Source organism: Lampris incognitus, chromosome 1 (genome assembly GCF_029633865.1).
Source record: "Lampris incognitus isolate fLamInc1 chromosome 1, fLamInc1.hap2, whole genome shotgun sequence".
Classification (NCBI taxonomy): Eukaryota; Metazoa; Chordata; class Actinopteri; order Lampriformes; family Lampridae; genus Lampris; species Lampris incognitus.
In genome coordinates, this window is record NC_079211.1 from 135,932,568 (window position 1) to 135,955,183 (window position 22,616).

The window sequence follows — 22,616 nt, forward strand, 5'->3', positions numbered from 1 at the left end:
TTTTTATAGCCTAACCCTGCTTTAAACTTCTCCACAACTTTATCCCTGACCTGTCTGGTGTGTTCCTTGGATTTCATGATGCTGTTTGCTCCCTGATATTCTCTTAACAAACCTCTGAGACCGTCACAGAACAGCTGTATTTGTACTGAGATTAGATTACAGACAGGTTGACTCTATTTAGTCATTATGTCAACATTCGATCATTCAGCAATCATCAGGCAACTTCTGAAGGCAATTGGTTGCACTCAGAGAAAAGGGGGCTGAATACTTTTGCACGCCGCACTTTTCAGTTTTTCATTTGTAAAAAAAAATTAAAATCATGTATAATTTTCTTTGTACTTCACAATTGTGTGCAACTTTGTGTTGGTCTTTCACATAAAATTCCAATAAAATATATTTATGTTTGTGGTCGTAACGTGACAAAATGTGGAAAAGTTCAAGGGGTATGAATACTTTTGCAAGCCACTGTAAGAGCTAATTTCAGATGGTGAATGTTATCTGCAAAATATGTGCTGTTTCTATTTGTGAAACGGCTTGGACAAACCAAATGTATGATAGCTAGAAAGATCGATGGATTGCAAACCTATGAAATGTTTTCTTGTTGCTCTTGATAATGGAGGCCTCGTGAACAAGGGCTGAAAAATTAAAATCAGGGCCAGTTCTAATTGACACTGCCAGAGATGCATTAAACAAAAATAAATAAACAAATAAATATATTATATTATTTATTTATTTTTGGAAATTTTTCTCCCCCTTTTTCGCCGCAATTGTACATAGCCAATTACCCCACTCTTTCGAGCTGTCCCGGTCACTGCTCCACCCTCTGTGCCGATCCGGGGGGGGCTGCAGACTACCACATCTCCTCCAATACTTGTGGAGTTACCAGCCGCTTCTTTTCACCTGACAGTGAGGAGTTTCGCCAGGGGGATGTAGCATGTGGGAGAATCACGCTATCCCCCCCCCGCGAACAGCCACCCCGACCAACTAGAGGAGGCGCTAGTGCAGTGACCAGGACACATACCCACATCCGGCTTCCCACCCGCAGACACAGCCAATTGTGTCTGTAGGGATGCCCGACCAAGCTGGAGGTAACACTGGGATTCGAACCGGCGATCTCCGTGTTGGTAGGGAACGGAGTAGACCGCTGCACCACCCGGACGCCTGCATTATACCAATGATTATTTCTTTGGAACAAGTCAAATCTATTTTTAATTTACCCCCCACTTGTGTTTAACTTGTGTACTGCTAATTTAAACTACTTATACGGCTCCAAGTAATTTCAGGAGAAATGATAACTTCAAAGTCCAGTGAAAATTCAGTGAAAGGACCGACCCTGATGACCACATCCCATTAAGAGGATAGTTAATTTTCTTGGCAGTTCTCCTCTGAAAAACCCTTGTTCAATTCACACTGGAGTGAATGTGACAGAGTAATTGCCACCTCGTGTGAATAAATATCACATGCAATAGCCCTTTATGTCTAGATTTTTCACGTGGACAATCTGAGGGAAGAACAACGTTGGTACAAAAAAAAATTACATAGAAAGTTAGCTAAGAGAATATCGGCTTATGCTCTGTGCAAAAGCGAGGGGCGATGGCTTGTGTGATGATTTAGGGAGCCATTGTTTGAGTCTATAAATTTAAGAAATAAAAGATATTTGGAAGATTCCAGAGCTGGCTTTGAAAACCTTTCACATTGCGCCATTCCTGACCTACAGTGCTGTTTATTTAATTGGAGTGTCCTTCTGTCATTACTGCAGGGTCAACGTCCCTCCAGAGCAGATGTTACTGTAACTAATGAATAGCTGGACTCTCTTTATGAGGTTAAAGTTGAACCCTTCAGCTCCCTCATCTTATCTGGGCCCTCGGTCCAGCCACACCCTTCTCCCTCGTAGAAGCACAAAGGGTCAACTCTGTGTGTGTGTGAGTGTGTGTGTGTGAGAGAGAGAGCCAGCATAGACTCCTGTGCTTATATAAGTGTGTGCATGTATGTATGTGAATGGGGGTAGGGGCTGTATCGGTATGTTTTGTGTGTCAGGTCTCAGCTGCGTCTTTCATTTTGAATCACCTTGACCACCTGCTCTTTCAACCTCTTTGGAAGAAGTAAAAAAAAAAAAAAAAAAGTGCGGTCACGTCATAACTTATGGCACACTCTCCAAAGGGGCTCATTTTCATTTTTTCCAAACATGTCCAAATTGGCCAACCGCCAATTTACCTGTCCTTTTTCCTCAGTCCTGTCACACATTGCCCTGTATTTAAGCGGGGAAGATGTCCAGCTTACCACTCACTTCACGTGGAAGTGGGAGTCACGTGTTGCGGCCTGGACATCCGTAATCAAGTAAAAGTTTCTCAAGGTTTTTAAAGGGAAGAAGTGCCACGGAGTGCAGCCTTCTGGACTCGCGGAAGCACAGCCAAGAAACTGAGGAGATGTTTTTGGCATGGTTTTATGGATCATCTTGTTATCCTTAGATCAACATCTCTGCAACTGATCAGCTCGCTGTAATACGTCTCATTTGAATGAAATTTAGCTGCAGTGGTTATTTTGCCTTAAAACTGTTCCACGGGGACGCAGTGACATTATTATCCGGTGTCCGTAGTTCTCTTGGCAAAAGGCCAGTGTGGCCACTGCACAATAACAAGTTCACAATGGTAAACACAAACAAAACCCCTCATACACACTTAAATTGGCCTGAGGTACCGATGAGTCAGAGTGATCCTCCTACCACTAAACACCACAATGACCCGTATTACAACAAACACCATTCACAGCATGGCGCAGTCAAAAGTTCTTGAAAAAAATATGCTTCTGGGCTCTTGTATTTACAGTAAAACCCGAGCAATTGAACAATGAAGGACACAAATGCAACTGCTGCTGTTGATTTAATAGTCCTCTCCTTACAACAAGAAGAAATAAACACGTCAGGTCTTTTAAGAGCTTTTTTTGGCAACAAGTCCTCAAACTACGTACAATAAGCTGACAGAGTATCATATTACACAAACTGTGAAATGGACTTGTGCAAGAGTTGGATTTTTGCATGGAAAGGATCTTGTCCAGATTTGGGTCCAACATCCCAAACATCACATTGCCCCTTCTGTGAGTCTCTGAGGCCCTGTATTTGGTTCTTTTCAGGTCTGAAGGCAAGGAGAGTAACATGAGCGGTGTAGTCCGCCAGATCACTGTGACCACTAACCCAGGAACCCCCTTTTTCCTGCGAGTGGATTGGGCCGTAGATTTGGGAGCTGGGTTCACACTGGCTCTCAGTGATGGCAGCTCAGCCTGGATAGGAGAAGGTGGGTGCTGCAAATTGCACATGGACACGTAAGCATACAGGACTTAGGCAATGTGCACACACATGCATTGTGCTTGCATCCCTAACTTAAGATATAATTCTGCTTTTTTTACAACTTGGGTCTTATTTTCCTAGTTCTTGCCATCATGCATGTTAGTTATATCATTTTACCCACCAGCTTCCTTTTGGAGATTTTGGACATGAGACCACAGTGAGGTACAGCTTTATAACAGAATCTTATCGGGCAACTGAACACAATTCTTGTACGTGTCCTTTCAACAATGACATCAACAACAACAACAAAACCCTAGTGCCTCAGATTGTGTACATGATTTCCCGTTATGACTTCTCCATTGAGGTTGTCATCTGATGAATACTACTACCTATGATAAGTGTAGACTGGTCATTCCTGCATTTTGAACCAGGGAGTAGTTTGGCAATATGACGGACCAGTGATAGTGGACATTTCGAGTAAAAAAAAACTTGCATTTCCATTTTCACTACCAAATATGTGGTTTAGATAATTGCGTTAACTTGCTGAAACGTGTCTGACGCTCATGTTCTGTTGCCTAATAAGAAACCACTGTAGAACTGTGCCCAGTTCTACAGTTCTAAAAGTTTCCGTAGTGAAGCCGGTGAGTAAAATGATATAACTAGGCTCATGCCATTGTGGGATTTAAAAAAAAACCAAAAAAAAAAACGGTGTAACATCCACTCCAATACCGGTAAACTGGTAAAACCGACTAGGCTAATGAAAGCAGTAGTAGTTGTTAAATTTTACACCACTAGAAGGCAGCGCTGACTGTGGTAGAGTGAAGAGGTGGCGCGGTGCAATGTAGAATGATGCAAAACCAGATCTGAGCTACATGTCTTATTTGAACACAGGCAAGGGATTACACTCAAACTATGTACCCACACAGACCAGCCTTTCACATGAACTTTTAGTACAGTCCCTCTTTCCTCTGTAGGTCGCGCACGTGGAGATCTGGTACGAACATAGCAGGGGTACTGTCATAGCAAGGCCCCTTATTTGTGCCACATTCAAGGTAGTTAGCACGATGCTACTTTCATTCACAGAATTTCCTGCAAAAGCGCCGTGCATTTTGTTTGTGGATGATCAAAACTTGCTTTTCATACAGTAAAGTAACAACATTAGCAATGCCAGTGTAGGCGGTGCACAGAAAATTACACCGGTGTGTACATGTACACAGACCGACACCCATAACACAGGATACTGGCCCAAGCCTACTCATAACCAAAATACAAGACAGCAAAAACTATGAAAATAAGACCCAATTTGTAATGATAATAACTATTAAAAAAGAATAACCAGAATTATCTTGTTTTGTTGCTGTAAAGCCCACTGAGGCAAATTTGTAATTTGTGATATTGGGCTATACAAATAAAATTGACTTGGCTTATAATAAAAATGTTAAAGGAACAGTTTTGAAATCAGACATTTTTAAAGATCACATTTGCGCCCAATATATCCACAGTTGGAAAGTTCATGCTTATGACAAATTCATATTGTTTAATAATGACAATTCCACTGTCACCAGGTGTGCCAGTTGTCAAGCTCTCTACAACATATAGGCACATACATGATAGACCCCCAACTCATTATGCTGTACTGTTGGCCCTTCAGCTAGAGTGACAGCCATGACCTTGTTTCTTCATCCCTGTTCTACATTTGCTGCAGCTTACAGGTGTACGAGGTGGATTAGGCCTTTACAAGGCCTGCCTTTGTACATGCAACTCAATGTTGTATGTGTGTCTGTGCACATCTGCACATGTGCCTGTCTTTGCAGTTTAGTATATTTACCCAGGAAAGACACCTGGAACACAACTACTCCATAGTTTTCTATTGCTGTCCATCTGTAGAGTTGACAGGTAGCGATGGGTTTGTGACAGATATGTGTGCGCCTATGCTCTACCTCACCTGTGTGTGTGTGTGTGTGTGTGTGTGTGTGTGTGTGTGTATGACAAAGACAGTGTGCTTTTGTGTTTCTCTGTCTTTCTGCATCTGTGCGCTTGCGGCTTCCTGGTCCTCTGGATTTCTTTCTTTGAACTTGTGTTAATTGGGAGCCTCGGCCCAATGTGAGCAGATGTGCAACAGCTGATGCTGTACTCCTCAGTTTCTCTGCATACTTCCCCTTCAGAACTCCTTTCACAGGCATCCATGCATCGCTGATATAATTTATGTTTATGTTTAAGCTGTGCAGCTTACTGTCAAAGGAACTTAAGCAGCGGGAGGTAATTAGGCAGTTTTCTTTGCACAGTTTCAGAAGAAGAAGTGACAAGGGAATCGGATGACATGGGAGTAGAAAGGCAGAAATATGTTGAGGCTCTTCATCAAGTACTGACTGGAAGTGAAGAACAAAGAGGAAGGGGAAGCGGCGGAAACATGACAGAGAAGGAGGTGTACTCTTTCCACCTCACTGAAGATCACCGGCATTTCTCGTACAAGAAGACCTGCAAAGGAATCTTGGTGAGCGATGGCATGTGATAACTATTACCTGAATGGGTTTCTTTCTGAAAGTAATATTTAACTTAAGATCAAATTTGGACAGTTTCATCAGTCGTACAGGGCTAGAAAGAAGTCCACCTTTGAATTCCACTTCACCCTTGTGCTCAAATAATTCACTTCCCTCCCATCACTACTCCCTGGGGATAAATTCATCTAACAACATACAACAGAATAGAAAGGAAGTGATGTTTTACAGGGGGCTGTTTAAAAGATAAGGTTTACAGTCTCTCCACATTATTGCAGGATCAGGAAGGCCGAGTTTCCTTCAGGCCACCATTGGGGGAAAGCTGCAGATAGGAACCAGACAATTTGTTACCCGATCATTAACTAACAACAACATGGAGTGGTGGTCCTACGTCCACAGAGGGTCAACTCCTAGGCAAAATTGCGCGTCTGTTTAAAGTCAGCAATATGGTAAAAGTGAGAGAAGCCAGCTTGATTTTCTAGTGTCACTTTTTAAAGCTCGTTTCATGCCAGATTTAAGCAAACATATGTCGGTGACCAAAATCTCAAATGACACGTGGATGCAGTGCTGAGGTGTGTTGTACCACGATCATGCATAATTTGCAGCAGGTTTGATTTAGTGCAGGTTTTAGTGCTTTCAGAGGAGTTGGGTTTAGTTATTCCAAACTGAGGGAGGACCCTGTGGGCCTAGTCACCGGGGGTCCTGGGACTGCTGTGCATGTTAGTCCGGCCAGAGGGAAAGGAGCAGCGAAAGATACCATAAAACCCTGATTTATGGACACGGCCATCATCATCAAACAATGTTAGACAACAGTCGATTATAGGACCCCCCCCCCCTTTCTTTAGTTCCTGTGTGTGCATGCTGCACGTTTATTTCCGCCATGGGACTGTGACGGCGGCTGCGTGTGGTAGGCACTCATCCCAAAATCTTGGGGGGGATTGTTAGCATTGAATGCTAATAACCACAGTTGCTTAAACAGCTGCTTTTTTAGCCCCTACCCCATCCCACTGCCCAACCCCACCTTACTCTCGCTCATTCCTTTTTTTTTGAACATGTTACACACTGTGAAGTTGAAAAGTGTAACATATCTTCCCAGCCAGATAATTTGAGGGTACAGAAATGACCCAAAAATGAGGCAAGTTTCCTTTGGGAGCAGAAGAAAGGACAGGAGAGGAAAAACAGGTGGTGAACTTAACCTGACATTAATGTTTTATGAATATGACCCCAGAAGTTGTAATGATATATGTAATGTGGCGTTTTGTTGTTAAACTGCCACTGAGCAGGTGTTATAGATGACCTACTCAGACATCAGCTCCTCCCTAATATGTCTTTAAGTACCTCTCCATCAGTGGTTAAACATGAAATATCCTTGTAAAGATTTTAATTTGGATTCTCGTCTGTGTTTGAAACCAGATTTCCCCCCAGACTCCATACAATTCCAATAGGTTGGTTAGAAGAGTGATATTATTAACAAATACCGTGGCAATCCCACAGCGGTTGTGATGATTAACTTTCTACATGAATCTTATTGACTGATAATTCCCCCCCTGTCTGTAGTTGAGGGGATGTGATGAAAATATGATGGATTTCATTAGACCAGCTGCATATTTTAGTAGGAGGTCCTTTAGTGGTTCCATTCGATTGCTAAAGAAATGTCTTTGCTTGAGGCATACACATAGGCCTTGTGTAAATCAAAATGTGAATTTATGGGTGTCCGGGTAGCGTAGTGGTCTATTCTGTTGCCTACTAACACGGGGATTGGTGGTTCGAATCCCTGTGTTACCTCCGGCTTGGTCAGGCTTCCCTACAGACAAACTTGGCTGTGTGTGCAGGTGGGAAGCCGGATGTGGGTATGTGTCCTGGACGCTGCACTAGCGCCTGCTCTGGTCGGTCAGGGCGCCTGTTCAGGGAGGTGGGGGAACTGGGGGGAATAGCGTGATCCTCCCACATGCTATGTCCCCCTGGCGAAACTCCTCACTGCCAGGTGAAAAGAAGTGGTTGGCGACTCCACATGTATCGGAGGAGGCATGTGGTAGTCTGCAGCCCTCCCAGGATCGGCAGAGGGGGTGGAGCAGTGACCGGTATGGCTTGGAAAATAGGATAATTAGCTGGATACAATTGGGGAAGAAAAGGGGGAAAAAATCCCCCCAAAACATTTTTTTTAAATTTATGTGTACACATGTACCTATTTGTTTGTGTCTGTTTGTCTCTATACAACTCATACATTGTGTGTGTGTGTGTGTGTGTGTGTGTGTGTGTGTGTGTGTGTGTGTGTGTGTGTGTGTGTGTGTGTGTGTGTGTGTGTGTGTGTGTGTGGGGTGGGGGGTGGGGTCCGTATTTAAGCAGCCCACCAGTGGAGAAAAGTTAACAGTCTGTTGTAAGACTAAGATATGGTATTAGCTTACTCTCCTTCTGCTATAGCTATCTCCAGCTGTCATCAACATCTAGCTCGTTCAGTTGGTAAGTTCAGGTTGAACGCCATCTGAAGGATATCCAAAGGTATTGTTGAAGAAAACTGAGAAGTTGAGGACTTCTCAGTTTTCTTCCTCAGTCTAGTCCTTTTGTTTACTGTCTTCCCATCCCTGACCGCTGAAAAGTATTTGGACGGATGAAGTTTATATTCAGCAAATCAGTTTTGATTCCAGATGAAAACGTTTGCCATGTAATAGTGCAAAAATATCAGAAATCCATAACAACCTCTACACTTCTCATACGTGAGTAGTACATGAACATGTACACAATAGTGCTTTTGGAGTTGCACGGGGGTATTGGTTTGTTGGCCAAATTATCTGTTGCAGGGGGGGACAGGATATTTTACCCCCAGACTAAATGTATTAAAACTAGTTTATAGCTTTGTTGTTTAGATAACTTGGTTTTAAATCAACTAGACTTTGTATCATTATATATTTGTGTAACAATATTTTTCTGTTTTCTCTCTTTCACTGGAGCCAAGTTTTTCCTGCAGATCTTTTGTACTTCAGCAATTAAGGAAGATAAGCTTTTCTATTTAAATATTACCTTTTTTTGAGAACAGAAAAAGCAGAGAAAACTAGGATTAGAGTTCTTGAATGTTATAGAACACCGTGATACTGGAAGTCCAGACATCCATTATCTGAACCACTTATCCCGCTCTCAGGGTCGCGGGGATGAATTAATTGTGCAATGAGCTGGATGTCTGCACTGATCATGGCATGATTTAGATTTTCTCCATCATGCCTTTAATAAAGTCCATCCATCCATACATCCATTATCATCCAAACAACTTATCCTGCTCTTGGGGTCACGGAGAAGCTGGAGCCTATTCCAGCAGTCATTGGGCGGCAGGCAGGGAGACACCCTGGACAGGCCGCCAGGCCATCACAGGGCCTAAATAAAGTCTTTCACCTCAAAAGTAAATGTGAGTGAAAAAGGACAAGCATATCAACTAGTCACAGTTTTAAAACAGCATACTGTAGTTATGCTGATCGCACATCATTGGACTGATTCATTTAAAGATGCAGCTTCAATCACCAGAACATGTGGATCCTGAGCCTAATCTAAGATAGCTGTGGGAGTTATGACCACAGGAGTGTTTGGGTCTGTTGGAATATAGCATTTGTCACACATTAAAATGTTTGTCATGCAGAAATTACATTTAATGTAGGTTACAAGTGCACAATTTAATTTTTTTTCTTTGGACCCCCCGCCCCCCAATTGTATCCGGCCAGTTACCCCACTCTTCTGAGCCGTCCTGGTCACTGCTCCACCCCCTCTGCCGATCCAGGGAGGGCTGCAGACTACCACATGCTTCCTCTGATACATGTGGAGTCGCCAGCCACTTCTTTTCACCTGACAGGGAGGAGTTTCGCCAGGGGGACGTAGTGTGTGGGAGTATCAAGCTACCCCCCCCCCCCCGAACAGGAACAGGCGCCCTGGCTGACCAGAGGAGGCGCTAGTGCAGTGACCAGGACACACATCTGGCTTCCCACACACAGACACGGCCAATTGTGTCTGTAGGGACGCCCGACCAAGCCGGAGGTAACACGGGGATTTGAACCGGCGATCCTCGAGTTGGTAGGCAACGGAGTAGACCGCCATGCTACCCGGATGCCCTACAAGTGCACAATTTGTGCAGCCTTATGCAAGATAGTTTTCATTGGAATTGTAATGGAGCTGCAGTTTTCTGTATTTTATTCTTTTTACATCCGCTCCGATTCTTTATTAAGGCCAAAAATGGTAATGCTTTTCTTTTTGAAACCTGTGCCGTCATCAGTCTTGGCATACAACACAGGGAACTTGTATGCTAATGTGTCCTAGACAGAGTTAATCTGCAAGTGGAGTTCATATTCTCCGCCTGCAAAGGCAATCTTTATTAATTATCAAGAACCACGTCTGATAACTCCGTCCTTTGGCTGGCCTGTGGGATGAAAAGAGCACAGGGTTTTTGTTATGCATTCATAGCCGCCACCAGTCCCCTCCTCCGCATGTTTGATCAGCTTTGATCAACCAATCAGCATCGCCTCTCCAAGAGAGGGACAGTCACCACAAGTGAGACGAGGAAACTTGGTAACGAAAAATGACAGCATATATCTGATAAGTCATAGACATAGAAACAGGCACTGACATGTGTTTGACAAAACATAATTAAATCAATCTTATCGATATCAATTTAGGATAAGTTATAGTGATAAAGGAGGAGACAAGTGTGGCAAAGACTCGTGCCACGGAAATGTTCAGGTGGAGGATGGACACAGGTTTGGCAGAACACAGTTCAACATCTGCACGTTGTATGGGCTGGTGCTCAGTGGTGCTGTGGACTTGCTGTCTCCTCTCCATCGTTCTTTGTCTCGGTCTCCTTTCTCTTTTATGTCTCTTTTCCTGTGTTCTCTTGCCGTGTCTCTTTTGTGTCAGTCCCCAACTTTACTGCAGAATATAAAGAGCAGGTTGTTAGACTTGCACACCTGAGGCTGATCATCAATCAGCCTTGCTATTGCGTCTGCGCTCCGCGACCCACGACCCCCCCCCCGTCTCCACTTGCAGCAGAGGCTAAACCACACCCCACTACCAAAGCAAGTAAGAAAGAAAAGAAAGGGGGAGAAAGGACTAAGAGGAAGGATGTTACCAGGAGATTTTTCCAGGGATCGTATGAGGTAGATGCTAGTGGTGTGTATGTGCACGTGACATGTCTGCCTATAAGTATGTGAAGTGTCCACCTGTGAGTGCATGGGGATTGATCCCAATTAATTCTGATGTCTCAGATCCTCAATTTATCGTAGTGCCTCCGAGCAGCAGACAGGCTCTGCAGCCACCCACAGACCCGCAGCCATGCAGACCAAGACCATGACAAAGAGAACAGTTGGAGCCCAAAGCCCCACAACCCCCGAGGAACACCAAGCCCACAGCGGGGCCAGGAGCCTGCAGAACAACAGCCCTGCAAAGCCCCGAGGAACACAAACCAGTCCCGAAAACACAAGCCGAGCCCACACCTCCGAGATGCACCCCCGCCTCCGGCCCCCAGATGCGCCCGCAGGCATGGGACCTGAGCTGCGGATGGCAAGCATGGATCACCGGCCCGGAGCCAGGCCCCACAACCAATAAACCAATGCTCCATAAAGACTGCCCAGTAGGTGGGTTGGTGGGGTTGGTGGGTAGGGGGCATGCCCATCCACATCAGGCCTGCCACACCGCAGCCAGCTAGAGGCCCCATCTGCCCAACCACACCGAGTATACACCCCATAGCCGAATACACCTGACCCAGGCCAACCAACGGCATCCCACCCGGGACTGACAGGGCCCGCCAGTGCCCGCAGACAGCAAGACATGCAGTTTCCCCACTGCACCCCGCACCTGCGGCGCCCATCACAGAAAAGCCATACAGCAGGAGCAAGTCTGACAGCTGTCCCCTGGCTCGTGGCCCCCGCTCATGATGGTGAGCCGCCAACCAGGGGCACCAGAAAGCACCTGGCAGTGCTCACTGCAGCCCTGCCAATATGCAGCAGGCAGGACACTACCCAGCACTAAGGACAGAGCAGTCCACCTGGGCAGAGGTGCCCCCCGGCCACCCTGCAGCCAACCACCATCCCAGTAGTCCTGAGGCCTCATTCATCAATTGTTCATATTTAAACATATATTCTTACACACATGGAAATTTGTAGCCCTGAAGTTTGCCTCAGAGACCAGTGTACAACCAGGTAACCCCTGAATTTAGACACCAACTGGCTAACACTGATGTCTTCGCAAGCCTGGGTGATGGCTCGTTGTAAGAGGTAGGCAATAGATCTTAGGGGAAGGGATTACAAATAACCATCAGGCTTTGACGCCGAGTGTCAGACAATCTTGAGAGCTAAAAAAATTCCATGGGCGTGTAAGAACAAATTTGTATGTACGAACGATTGATGAATGAGGCCCCTGGTGCTTCATGTGCCCTTGTGTCAAGTATAGAGTTACAATGGTGGGGTGTGGGGTTGTGAGTTGTCCAGCCTCATCAAACCCGAACCACTCACACTCCTCCAGCCCTGCTGACTCTGACCTGGTTAGTGGGTGCTGTTTGGAGTATGGTTTATGTGGATGGGTGTGTGTACTAAGCTAATGTGATCTGAATTCAAATTTCAGGACATTAAGAAAGAGAGAAAGAGGCAAATTAATTAATTAATTAGTTAGTTAGTTAATTCATTCAATCAGTAAAGAGTATGGCTCAATCCATGCAGTGCTTTATTTTTCATTTGTTTTTAAAATAATTATTCAAGTGTCATAATGAAATACCAGGTAAAGGCTTGCAAACTACTCAGCTACCCTCAGGCGTGGTGTCCAGTGCTCAGAAGAAGCCTGTTGGTTTAAAATGTAGTGAGGGAAATACTTCAGGGTTTTTAGAAAGATTTAAACTGACCCTCAACTTTTCTTTTTCTTTTTTACCTTACCCCCCCCCTCCCCCTCTTTTTCCTCCCCAATTGAATTTTGGCCAACTACCCCGCTCTTCCGAGCCGTCCCGGTCGCTGCTCCACCCCGTCTGCTGATCTGGGAGGGCTGCAGACTACCACATGCCTCTTCCGATACATGTGGAGTCGCCAGCTGCTTATTTTCACCTGACAGTGAGGAGTTTCACCAGGGGGACATAGCGCATGGGAGGATCACACTATTCCCCCCAGTTCCCCCTCCACCCCGAACAGACGCCCCGACCGACCAGAGGAGGCGCTAGTGCAGCAACCAGGACACATACCCACATCTGGCTTCTTACCCGTAGACATGGCCAATTGTGTCTGTAGGGAGACCCGACCGAGCTGGAGGTAACACGGGGATTTGAACCGGCGATCCCCGTGTTGGTAGGCAATTTAATAGACCGCTACGCTATCCGGATGCCCCCGCCCTTAATTTTTCTGAATCTCGCCTACTCACCTGAACACCTCCCTTTTAAAGCTCCTTTGCCACCTTTAGCTTTTACTGCAGCAGCTGCTCATCAGCGCTCAATATCTTCATTTTCTCCTCTTCCTTTGTTTCGTCCATTTGTCTTTGCTCTTTCAGGTTGTCTTCAGCATTCAATGGCTGTCTCTCAGTCTGTCCTTTTCCATTTTATCCTCTTCCTCTGTCTCATCTTGTTTCTTTCTTCATTCTCTTAGTCTCTCTACCGCCGGTCTTTCCTCCTCCTCTACCCGTTTCTCCTCTATCTGACTCTGCTCTTGTGTCTCCTCCTCTTTTCTATTTTCTATTCTCCATTTTCTTATTTTCTTTTCTCCGTCTCTCCTCCTCTTCCATCTTTTACTGTCTGTTGCTTGTTTTCCTCTTACTTTCACTTTTACTTGCTCTTTTTGGGGTTCGCAGTTTTCATCCTCTTCCCCTCCTCTCTCTCTCTTATCCTTTTTTCTCCACCTTTTCCCTCTCTCTCATTTCCTTTTCTATCATTCTTTGTCTGTTTTTGCTTGCCTTTTTTTCTTGATCTCATTTGCAATCATGATGTAATTCTCAGCCTCACAAGCACTAGATGGTCTTGCATGAGTCTTACTTCCTGCCTGTCCACTCCTCTGCCCGTTGGTTGTGACGTTTACTTGTTCATTTGCCTTTTGTGTCCAATCTTCTTTTTTTTTCCATGTTCTCAAATGAGTCGTTCTCTTTTTACAGCTTAATCTCTGTGCTTGGTGGTGCCGCCTGTTTTTCTCTCTTTCTTATTACTCATCTCATCAGACATATTGTATCGCTTGATTTATTCATTCATTCATTCATTCATTCATTCATTCATTCATTCATTCATTCATTCATAGCCTTTGATGTTTCTTACACTCTGGTAGTTATGGTTTTTTCAGTGACTGTTTTGTTGACCTCTATCGCTGTTCCATCGTTCTCTCCAAACGCTCCTTCTTTTGCCGTCTCTTTGACCACTTGTCCAGCCACTTGTCTTTTGAGGATGTCTTCTCCCATCCTTTGTCCTTTTTTTGTGTGCCTGTCCACTCCTGCCTAAGCACAGTCAACATACTTTCCCACAACTCTGGCTTGGCGCACATTATTTCATAAAACTCTTGTCTGGTAACATTCTTCCATGATAAATCTGAGGCGAATCTTTCTGAAAAGGTCCTCAGAGTTAATCCCACTTGTACTGTCTGCTGTTGTGTCTCTCTATGCTTTACATTCAGTCAGTCCCACCAACTGAAAATGGTCTCTAAATTGACTACCATTCAAGTTTTCCAGCTGGGACTGCTGCCTGATCCCTGTAGGCATTCATCCATCCTCTTCTTTTCTTGTCATTGCTCTGTCCAGCACCTTGTCATATGGGTTTTCTGTTTTTCCTTCATGCCCCTTCCCCCTGAGGGTGTCATTTAAGGACAATTCCTTCCATCCTTTGTCCTCTCTTTTTTCCATCCACTCCTGCTTAAGCACAGCCAATATACCTTTCCTCAACTCTGGCTTGGCACACAGTATTTTGCAAATGTCTTTCCTGGTAGCATTCCTCCTGATGTTAAACCTGAGATGAATCTCTCTGAAAGGGTCTTCAGAAAACCTCCTCCTCAGCTCAGGCTTGACACATAGCAGTTCATGAATCTCTGGCTTTGCAGCACTCAATCTTGATACCAGACTGTTGGAACAGGTCTTCAAGATGCTCTTTAGGGCTCACCTGGTCAATGTGCATGTTGAGTAAGGTTCACTCCAGTCCTTAAATTAATCCCACCTAATCAAATAAAAAAAAAAGGTTTTAGTCTGAAGCTTACATTTTGTTGATGTTGCAAAAGAATACAAATGATATGTATTAGGCCTGTACAAAATCCAAAAGGCCTCCCTTTTGTGTTTTCAATCCACCATATTGCCACATATTCTCCACAGTAAGTCATAGAAAAATATTCCCCTGTACATTAATACTGTTTTAACTTGGCGAGTTTGGTCATGATGGTATCCAATGGAGGTGTAACGGTATGCAAAAGTCATGGTTCGGTACGTACCTTGGATTCGAAGTCACGGTTCGGAACATTTTCAGTACAGTGGGAAAAAAAAGACATGCAAAACATGAAATTTCTTTTCATTTATTGTGAATTTAACTTTTATACATATAAACTTGCACAAACAGTGGCAAACTGGCCATAATTTCCTGAACATATAAGGAATGCACATAAAGGCACATACCTTTCTTTCTTAAATACCTCCGGCTTTGTCGGGCGTCCCTACAGACACAATTGGCCATGTCTGCGAGTGGGAAGCCAGATGTGGGTATGTGTCCTGGTCGCTGCACTAGCGCCTCTTCTGGTTGGTTGGGATGCCTGTTCGGGGGTAGGGGGAACTGGGGGGAATAGTGTGATCCTCCCATGCGCTACGTCCCCCTGGTGAAACTCCTCACTGTCAGGTGAAAAAAAGCAGTTGGCGACTCAACATGTATCAGAGGATACGTGGTGTCCTACAGCCCTCCTGGGATCAGCAGAGGGTGTGGAGCAGCGACCGGGATGACTCGGAAGAGTGCGGTAATTGGCCGGATACAACTGGGGAGAAAAAAGGGAAAATTAAAAAAACAAAAACAAAAAAAAACACGAAACGTTTCTTAAAAACATACCTTCGTCTAGGTATTATTAAAAAAAATATGAGAGGGAATGTCGTACTGGGGCTCAGTCACTTTCAACATGTGTTTAAAACCTGTGTTATCTACAACGGAGTATCGTTGTAGATCCTGTGGTGTTTGTTATTGCTTTTGCCTGGTCTAAATTAGCAGGGAGAGGTTGCTTAATGCCACGGGGAGCAGTGTTTGTACTCTTGTTTTTTCCTTGTACTGGTGATAGTCACATTTGGATGATGCCATCTCAAACAAGTAACCATGTTCGACGTACTGCCAGCAACTTACCCGATTTCAGTGCCGGCACGCAGCCTTTGTCTTACCCACTTGCCTTTGCCCATTGCTACTGTAGTTCACTGGAAAACCTAAATGTACCCAAACAGGAGACCTGAAGGGTACGAGAGGGTCCTCAAGCTCTGGTTTAGAGCTCGCTATGCAGTGAGGCTGCATCACTGAACATGTGCTAACTCAGTTACTAAGTTACGGCTCTGTTACAGAATCAGAAAGGAAACTTGAGTTTTTAATTGTAGTTCCGCACACAGAACTCTAGAAGAGAGGGCACACCGTATCTTGTCAAGTATCACTCTATTGGTCAGTGTTTCGGTCAACTGACCATCAGAGCATAAAATTATGCACATAACCTGCGTGGTTAAAGTTAGGCTATATTCATTTGGATCACGACGTGCACTTAACCGAATGTCCTGTACCAAATGGTATGGTACAAATACGTGTACCGGTACAACCCTAGTACCCATAGCAGTAGATCCCACAGATTTTTGTAATTGGAAATGCTACCATCACATCTGGTTGTCAAGTGGTCTCAGAACTCTGACAGCGACCACGAGAATACGGTGTATTGTTAATTAATTTCCGTTATTAATCCCCTTGGGGAAATTCAGTTACTGCAAATGAACCCATCCTAGCTGTGATCTGTGTAGCTAGGAGCAGTGGGCTGCCGTCTTCATGCTGCACCTGGGGACCAACTCCAGTTCTTTTCCCATTGCCTTTGTCAGGGGCCCAGACTGGAGTATAAACCCTAACATGCATGTTTCTTTTGATGGTGGGAGAAAACCGGAGCACCCAGAGAAAACCCACCACAGACACGAGGAGAACATGCAAACTCCACACAGAGAACGACCTGGGATGACCCCCAAGGTTGGACAACCCCAGGATTTGAACCCAGGACTGTCTTGCTGTGAGGCGACAGCACTAACCACTGGGCCACTGTGCTGCCCAAAAAACAAAACCATAACAAAACTGTTGTGTTAAAAAACAACACCAAAAACCAAAACCATAACCAAAGACAAAATAAAAAAACTTTTTTTTGTAAAGAGCAGCTAAAGAAAACAGAAAGTTAGTGATTTTTCTTAATTTGATCATCCCACATTTAAACTTGAGCCATTGTCCTGGGTGTAGGGTAGACAGGTTCAGGAGTTTATGTCTGCTAGAATTTACTGATATACAGGGCTCTAGTGGATTTGTCAGCTAATATAGCTCCAAATAGAAGAAAACACAAAATAAAAATAGTTTCTGGAACACTTTACTGACTTAGTGCAAAGGCTTAGTGAAATTAGTTTTATGATGTCTTGGTGTTGTGTTTTGAATCAGAATCAGTTTATTTGGCCAAGTGTGAGTAGGCCTACACATAAAAGGAATTTGACTGCAGTTCCTTCATTGCCCTCCATGTACTTACACAGAATAGACACACAGCTAAAACAAAGAACACAACGTAAACATAAACATTTAACTACTATGTACAGATAGATGTATATAAAAATTATATTATGAAAAATATGTTTTAACAGGAAGACAAGTGCAATGGGGCAGAGTACAAATATGCTGGAATAAATGTTAACAGGTTAGTTTATATACATGAGGTAGGTGGACATGACAGAATATGCATGTATACAATATACAATATATACAGCGTGCTTAGATTTATTTTTGACAATGATGATATGTTAAAGCTGTGTTTAAACTACAGGATATATAATTATATATACTATATCTTATTCTTTTGGCTTGTTCCCTGTTTCTCAGGGGTCGCCACAGCGGATTTTATAGTTTCCATCAGTACTCCGTGAGGGCACAGCACCAATGGCGGTCGTTGTTAACCCAGGCTTCGACTGATCCAATATCTTGACAGTCCACACACACACACACACACACACACACACACACACATATATATATATATATATATATATATATATATATATAATACATTTCATATTTGTAGGTACAGTGGATGTTCAGTCTTACAGGTATATTGCACGGGGATCATTTCTGATGCTGTATGACTGTTTTAAGTGATGATTAGAGTGACGGCCTGCAGAAAGAAACTGTTCTTGCATCTGGTTGTTTTGGCGTACAGTGCTCTGTAGTGCCTAGCAGAGGGGAGGAGTTAGAACAGGTTGTCACCAGGGTGTGATGAGTCTGCAATGATGTTGCCTGTCCGTTTCCTGACTCTGGAGATGTACAAGTCCTGAATGGAGGGCAGGTTGGCACCAATGATTTTCTTTGTAGTCCTGACTGTCCATTGTAGTCTATTTCTGTCCTGTTTGGTTGCCGAGCCAAACCAGACAGTGATGGATGTGCAGAGAGCAGACTTCATTATTGCAGAGTAGAATTGAATCAGCAGCTGCTGAGGCAGTTTCCTGAGCTGGTGCAAAAAGTACATCCTGTGCTGGGTCTTTTTGATGATTCTGACTGTTTTGGATGCCCACTTTAGGTCCTGGGAGATTGTGGATCCCAGAAACCTGAAGGTTTCCACTGCAGACACAGTGCTGTTGAGTATGGTGAGGGGGGTAGTGTTTGGGGGAGGGGGCTCCTTCTGGAGTCCACTGTCATCTCCACAGTTTTGACCATGTTCAGCTCCAGGTTGTTAGGACCACACCAGAGGGCCAGCTGTTCAACCTCTCGTCTGTATGCAGACTCGTAACTGTCCCAGATGAGACCGATGATTGTTGTGTCATCTGCAAACTTCAGGAGTTTAACGGACAGGTCCCCTGAGGTGCAGTCATTTGTGTAGAGGGAGAAGAGCAGAGGGAAGAGCACACTTCCCTGGGAGGTGCCAGCTTCACCTGGTGCCTCCTGTCAGTCAGGAAGTTTGATATCTACTGACAGATGGGGTCGGGCACAGTGAGCTGGGTGTGTTTGGTGAGTAGGACTTCTGGGATGATGGTGTTGAACACCGAGCTGAAGTCCACAAACAGGATCCTTGCATACGTCCCTGGGGAGTCTAGATGTTGCAGGATGTAGTGCAGTCCCATGTTGACTGCATCATCCACTGACCTGTTTGCCCCCTTCAGGTGGCAAACACCAGTCTCTCGAAGGACTTCATGACCACAGACATCAGGGTGATGGGCCTGTATTGGTTCAGTCCAGTGATGAAGGATTTCTTGGGGACCGGGATGATAGTGGAACGTTTGAAGCAGGAGGCGACATCACACAGCTCCAGTGAGCTGTTGAAGATCTGTGTGAAGATGGGGGGCCAGCTGGTCTGCGAGACTTTCAGACAGGAGGGTGACACGCCGTCGGGGCCGGGTGCCTTCCTGATCTTCTGTCTTTGGAAGAACTGACACACATCCTCTTCACAGACCGTCAGTGCCGGTGGGGAGTCAGGGGGGGAGAGGATGGGTGATGGCAGGGGGTGCAGTTGGTTGTGTGATGTCTGAGTTGGAGCGGGTGAAGGGTGTGAAAGTGGGCTGATCAAACCTGCAGTAAAACACATTCAAGTCGTCAGCTTAGTTGAAGGTTCTCTACAGTGTGGGGGGAGAGTTTCCTGTAGTTGGTGATGTCCTGCAGGCTTCTGCACAGAGATGCAGGATCGTTAGCTGAAAACCTGTTTTTGAGCTTTTCAGTATAGCTCCTTTTGGCCCTGATCCCGAACACGATTAAGTTATTATACACGTTGTTTTGTTTTACTCCCCCTACTTTCTAGTCACTGTATTCACCATGCTCTGCCATCCCGCTGTCACATGCTGAATTATCTGCAGTGGAAGCGAGTATCTCTCAGTCTAATGCATATCTTTGTCTCACATTCTGGTATAGTTTAGATCACTTGGCTTAGAGTTTAGCTGTTTTTGCCATGTTAAGTGAATGTCAACAAGTGAATTTGATTTTTATAGGGAGGAATTTTGAATAAAACCAACTCTTTTTTTTTACATCCTTGCCAGACCTCTTTGGGTTTACACAGGCCAAAACGGTAATAATTCTTCAATTTAATGTGTTATTTGGACTTCAGATGAACAAGCAAGGATCCAGACAGTAACCAAAAAAAAGCTCCAATGCCAAATGAAAAAAGAAAATAATTACACGTTTAATTTTTACAGTTGAGACAAGTTTTCCTTTTTCTTCCTGTCGCTGGGAAATTGTGGTTTTACTGAAGGCTAGAGTTGAATCCTGGCTAGGCCACAGTGGAGACCACAGCAAGTCTGATCCACCTGTTCTGCAGCACTGTTTGTCTTTCTCTTGGTAGGTTGTTTTTTTTTTTAAAACTAAAGGTTTTTTTTTTCTTGGAACACCATTGTCATTTCTCATTATTCGAGTGCATCATTAAGCTTTTCACACTTAGTTACCAGTGCTGTTGACCGATATTTGACTGTATTTTAGCTACACAGTCCACATGCAAATAAATATCACTGCAAATAAATGAAGTATGTGGTCCCTTGTATCAGCTGGCATCCTGCACTGTGCAATAGCATGCCCACTATTTATGGGAACATGCAGATTATCAGTGTCTGTCTGGTAACTGTCGCCTCTCACTTCCTGCACTTTATCTGGCCTGACGCCTCTGCACGGTGCATGAGGAAGCAGACAGGGCAAACCTCTCCTCTTGATGCCCACGCTTCCAGTATTAAGGACCTTTGCCCACCATTGAATACACAGATACAGATGTGCACAATAGGTGCATTATTGTGCTCTCTCTCTACACCCCCCCCCTTCTCTCTGTTTCTCTCTCTGACTCATACAACACATCATGCCTACATCATACTGAGGAGCACCACCAACCTACTTGTTATGTTGGACAGAATAGTAATTTGGAGACAGAAGATAAGGACTTAAACTGATTTTAAAATGCCAGTTTTTGAACGTTGAATGTCACTGAAATTATAGCATGAGTTCAGCGTCTAGTAGTGAATAGTGAAAATATCCCCGATTAGCCGAACACGTGTTTAAGCAAAAAAACTTGACTGGCAGCAGTTACACTGCAAAACAGTCCTTTATCATTAAGGTAAAATAAGAGGCAAATATAGTGCAGGTTATTGTAAGACGGGAGATTGTGCCATGACCCATGGGAATAAAGAGTGAATTTAGGATCCCAGCACAACTTTGGGCAGGCTGATAAGGAGAGTTTTGTTTCCCTCTGTGCCCACAGTGTACTATAGTAACATTTCCACTGTGGCCACGTTCCTTTGGCTCCGTTTTCCACACCTACGCTTCCCCTCCTCTCCCTTGATTGTCAGAATAGCTGTCTGGAGAGAGAGACACACACACACACACACACACACACACATGCACGCACATGCACGCAAGCATGCATGCAGGACCATCTTACATTGTGGGAAGAAATGAAGACTTGAGAACAGAACAGATGAAAGGGCAGCACTGTGGCCTCCCAGCCAGAAGGTCCTGGGTTCGAACCCCAGGCTGTCCCAGGTCCTTTCTGTGTGGAGTTTGCATGTTCTCCCCCATGTCTGCGTGGGTTTCCTCCGGGCGCGCCGGTTTCCTACCGCCATCAAAAAGACATGCGTGTTACCAGAGGTGTAAAAACCAGGTCCAGAAAGTAAATGTCCAAACCGTGTATTTGCTTCAACCATGTTACTAAACCAGCTGATTTCATTAACTAGTGTTCCCTACCTAGTTGAGGAGTGGTGTTGACTAGAATCTGCTGGTGTAGTGCATGAGTAGAGCAAATGCATGTTTTGGACTTTTACTTTCTGCCCTTGGTTTTTACACCTCTGCCTGTGCTCCCGAGCAAGGCAATGGAAAGAAGAACTGGAGTTGGTCCCCAGGCGCTGCAGCTGCCCACTGCTCCTATACAATAGGATGTGTTAAATGCAGAAGACAAATGTTATTGTAACTGAACAACTCTGTAATGACAAAATAAAGTGGCTTTAAAAGAATGAAACTCGCAGAAAAAGTGGCTACTGCAGCAGTAGCAGGTTATTAAGCACAGGCAAGGAAAGCTTTTGTCTGCACATGTCAAAGCTCTTTTATTCTCCTTGCTCTCTCGCTCTCTCGCTAGCTGCACAGATATGGTAACATCCGCTCAACTTCACATATTTGCACATCTCATACATGCTTCCAACTTGTCACATAAATGGAGCTTGACAGAACTCCTTTGAAACATGTTCTTTAAAAAAAAGTCTTTCAAAACATTGTTTCAGCTACATTGTGGAACCATGTGGCAGTAGGGCCTGGACTACATACAGGATGGCAGTTTATAGCCCATCCAGCCTCCCACAGCCTGGCATGGGCTGGCCAGGCATGCAGACTGACCTTTATCTGTATCAGTCTGTCTCAGAGCGAGAAAAGAAAGCAGGGCTCGAGAATTTTAGCCCACTTCTATTTTCCTCAGGAATAATAATTAATCCAAAAAAAAGTGGACATATTTCACATTTTTGTCAGTGATTATAGTAAAATATAACAAAACGGACATTTCCAGTTTTAGTCAGTGGATCTTATTCACCCTTCGTTTCTGGTACATAATACGACACAGTATGGAGAGCCTGTTGTTTATCTGTTTACTACCTCTCCTCAGGAACCATGAAATTGTTGTCCATAAGGATAAGTGCATGTTAGTGATTGTGCGTATTTGTGTTGACGCCGA

The 22,616-nt window shown here is 44.5% G+C and overlaps 1 protein-coding gene across 2 annotated transcripts in view; it reads left to right on the forward strand.

The window, feature by feature from the left end:
* Window positions 1–22,616, forward strand: part of xrcc4 (X-ray repair complementing defective repair in Chinese hamster cells 4) — a 61,854-nt gene that overhangs the window by 4,000 nt on the left and 35,238 nt on the right. For both annotated transcript variants that reach the window (XM_056273093.1, XM_056273911.1), the window contains exons 2-3: window positions 3,130–3,290; window positions 5,569–5,777. In XM_056273093.1, coding sequence (XP_056129068.1) covers window positions 3,152–3,290; window positions 5,569–5,777 — 348 coding nt within the window. In that variant the 5' untranslated portion in view covers window positions 3,130–3,151. The remainder of the gene's footprint in view (window positions 1–3,129; window positions 3,291–5,568; window positions 5,778–22,616) is intronic.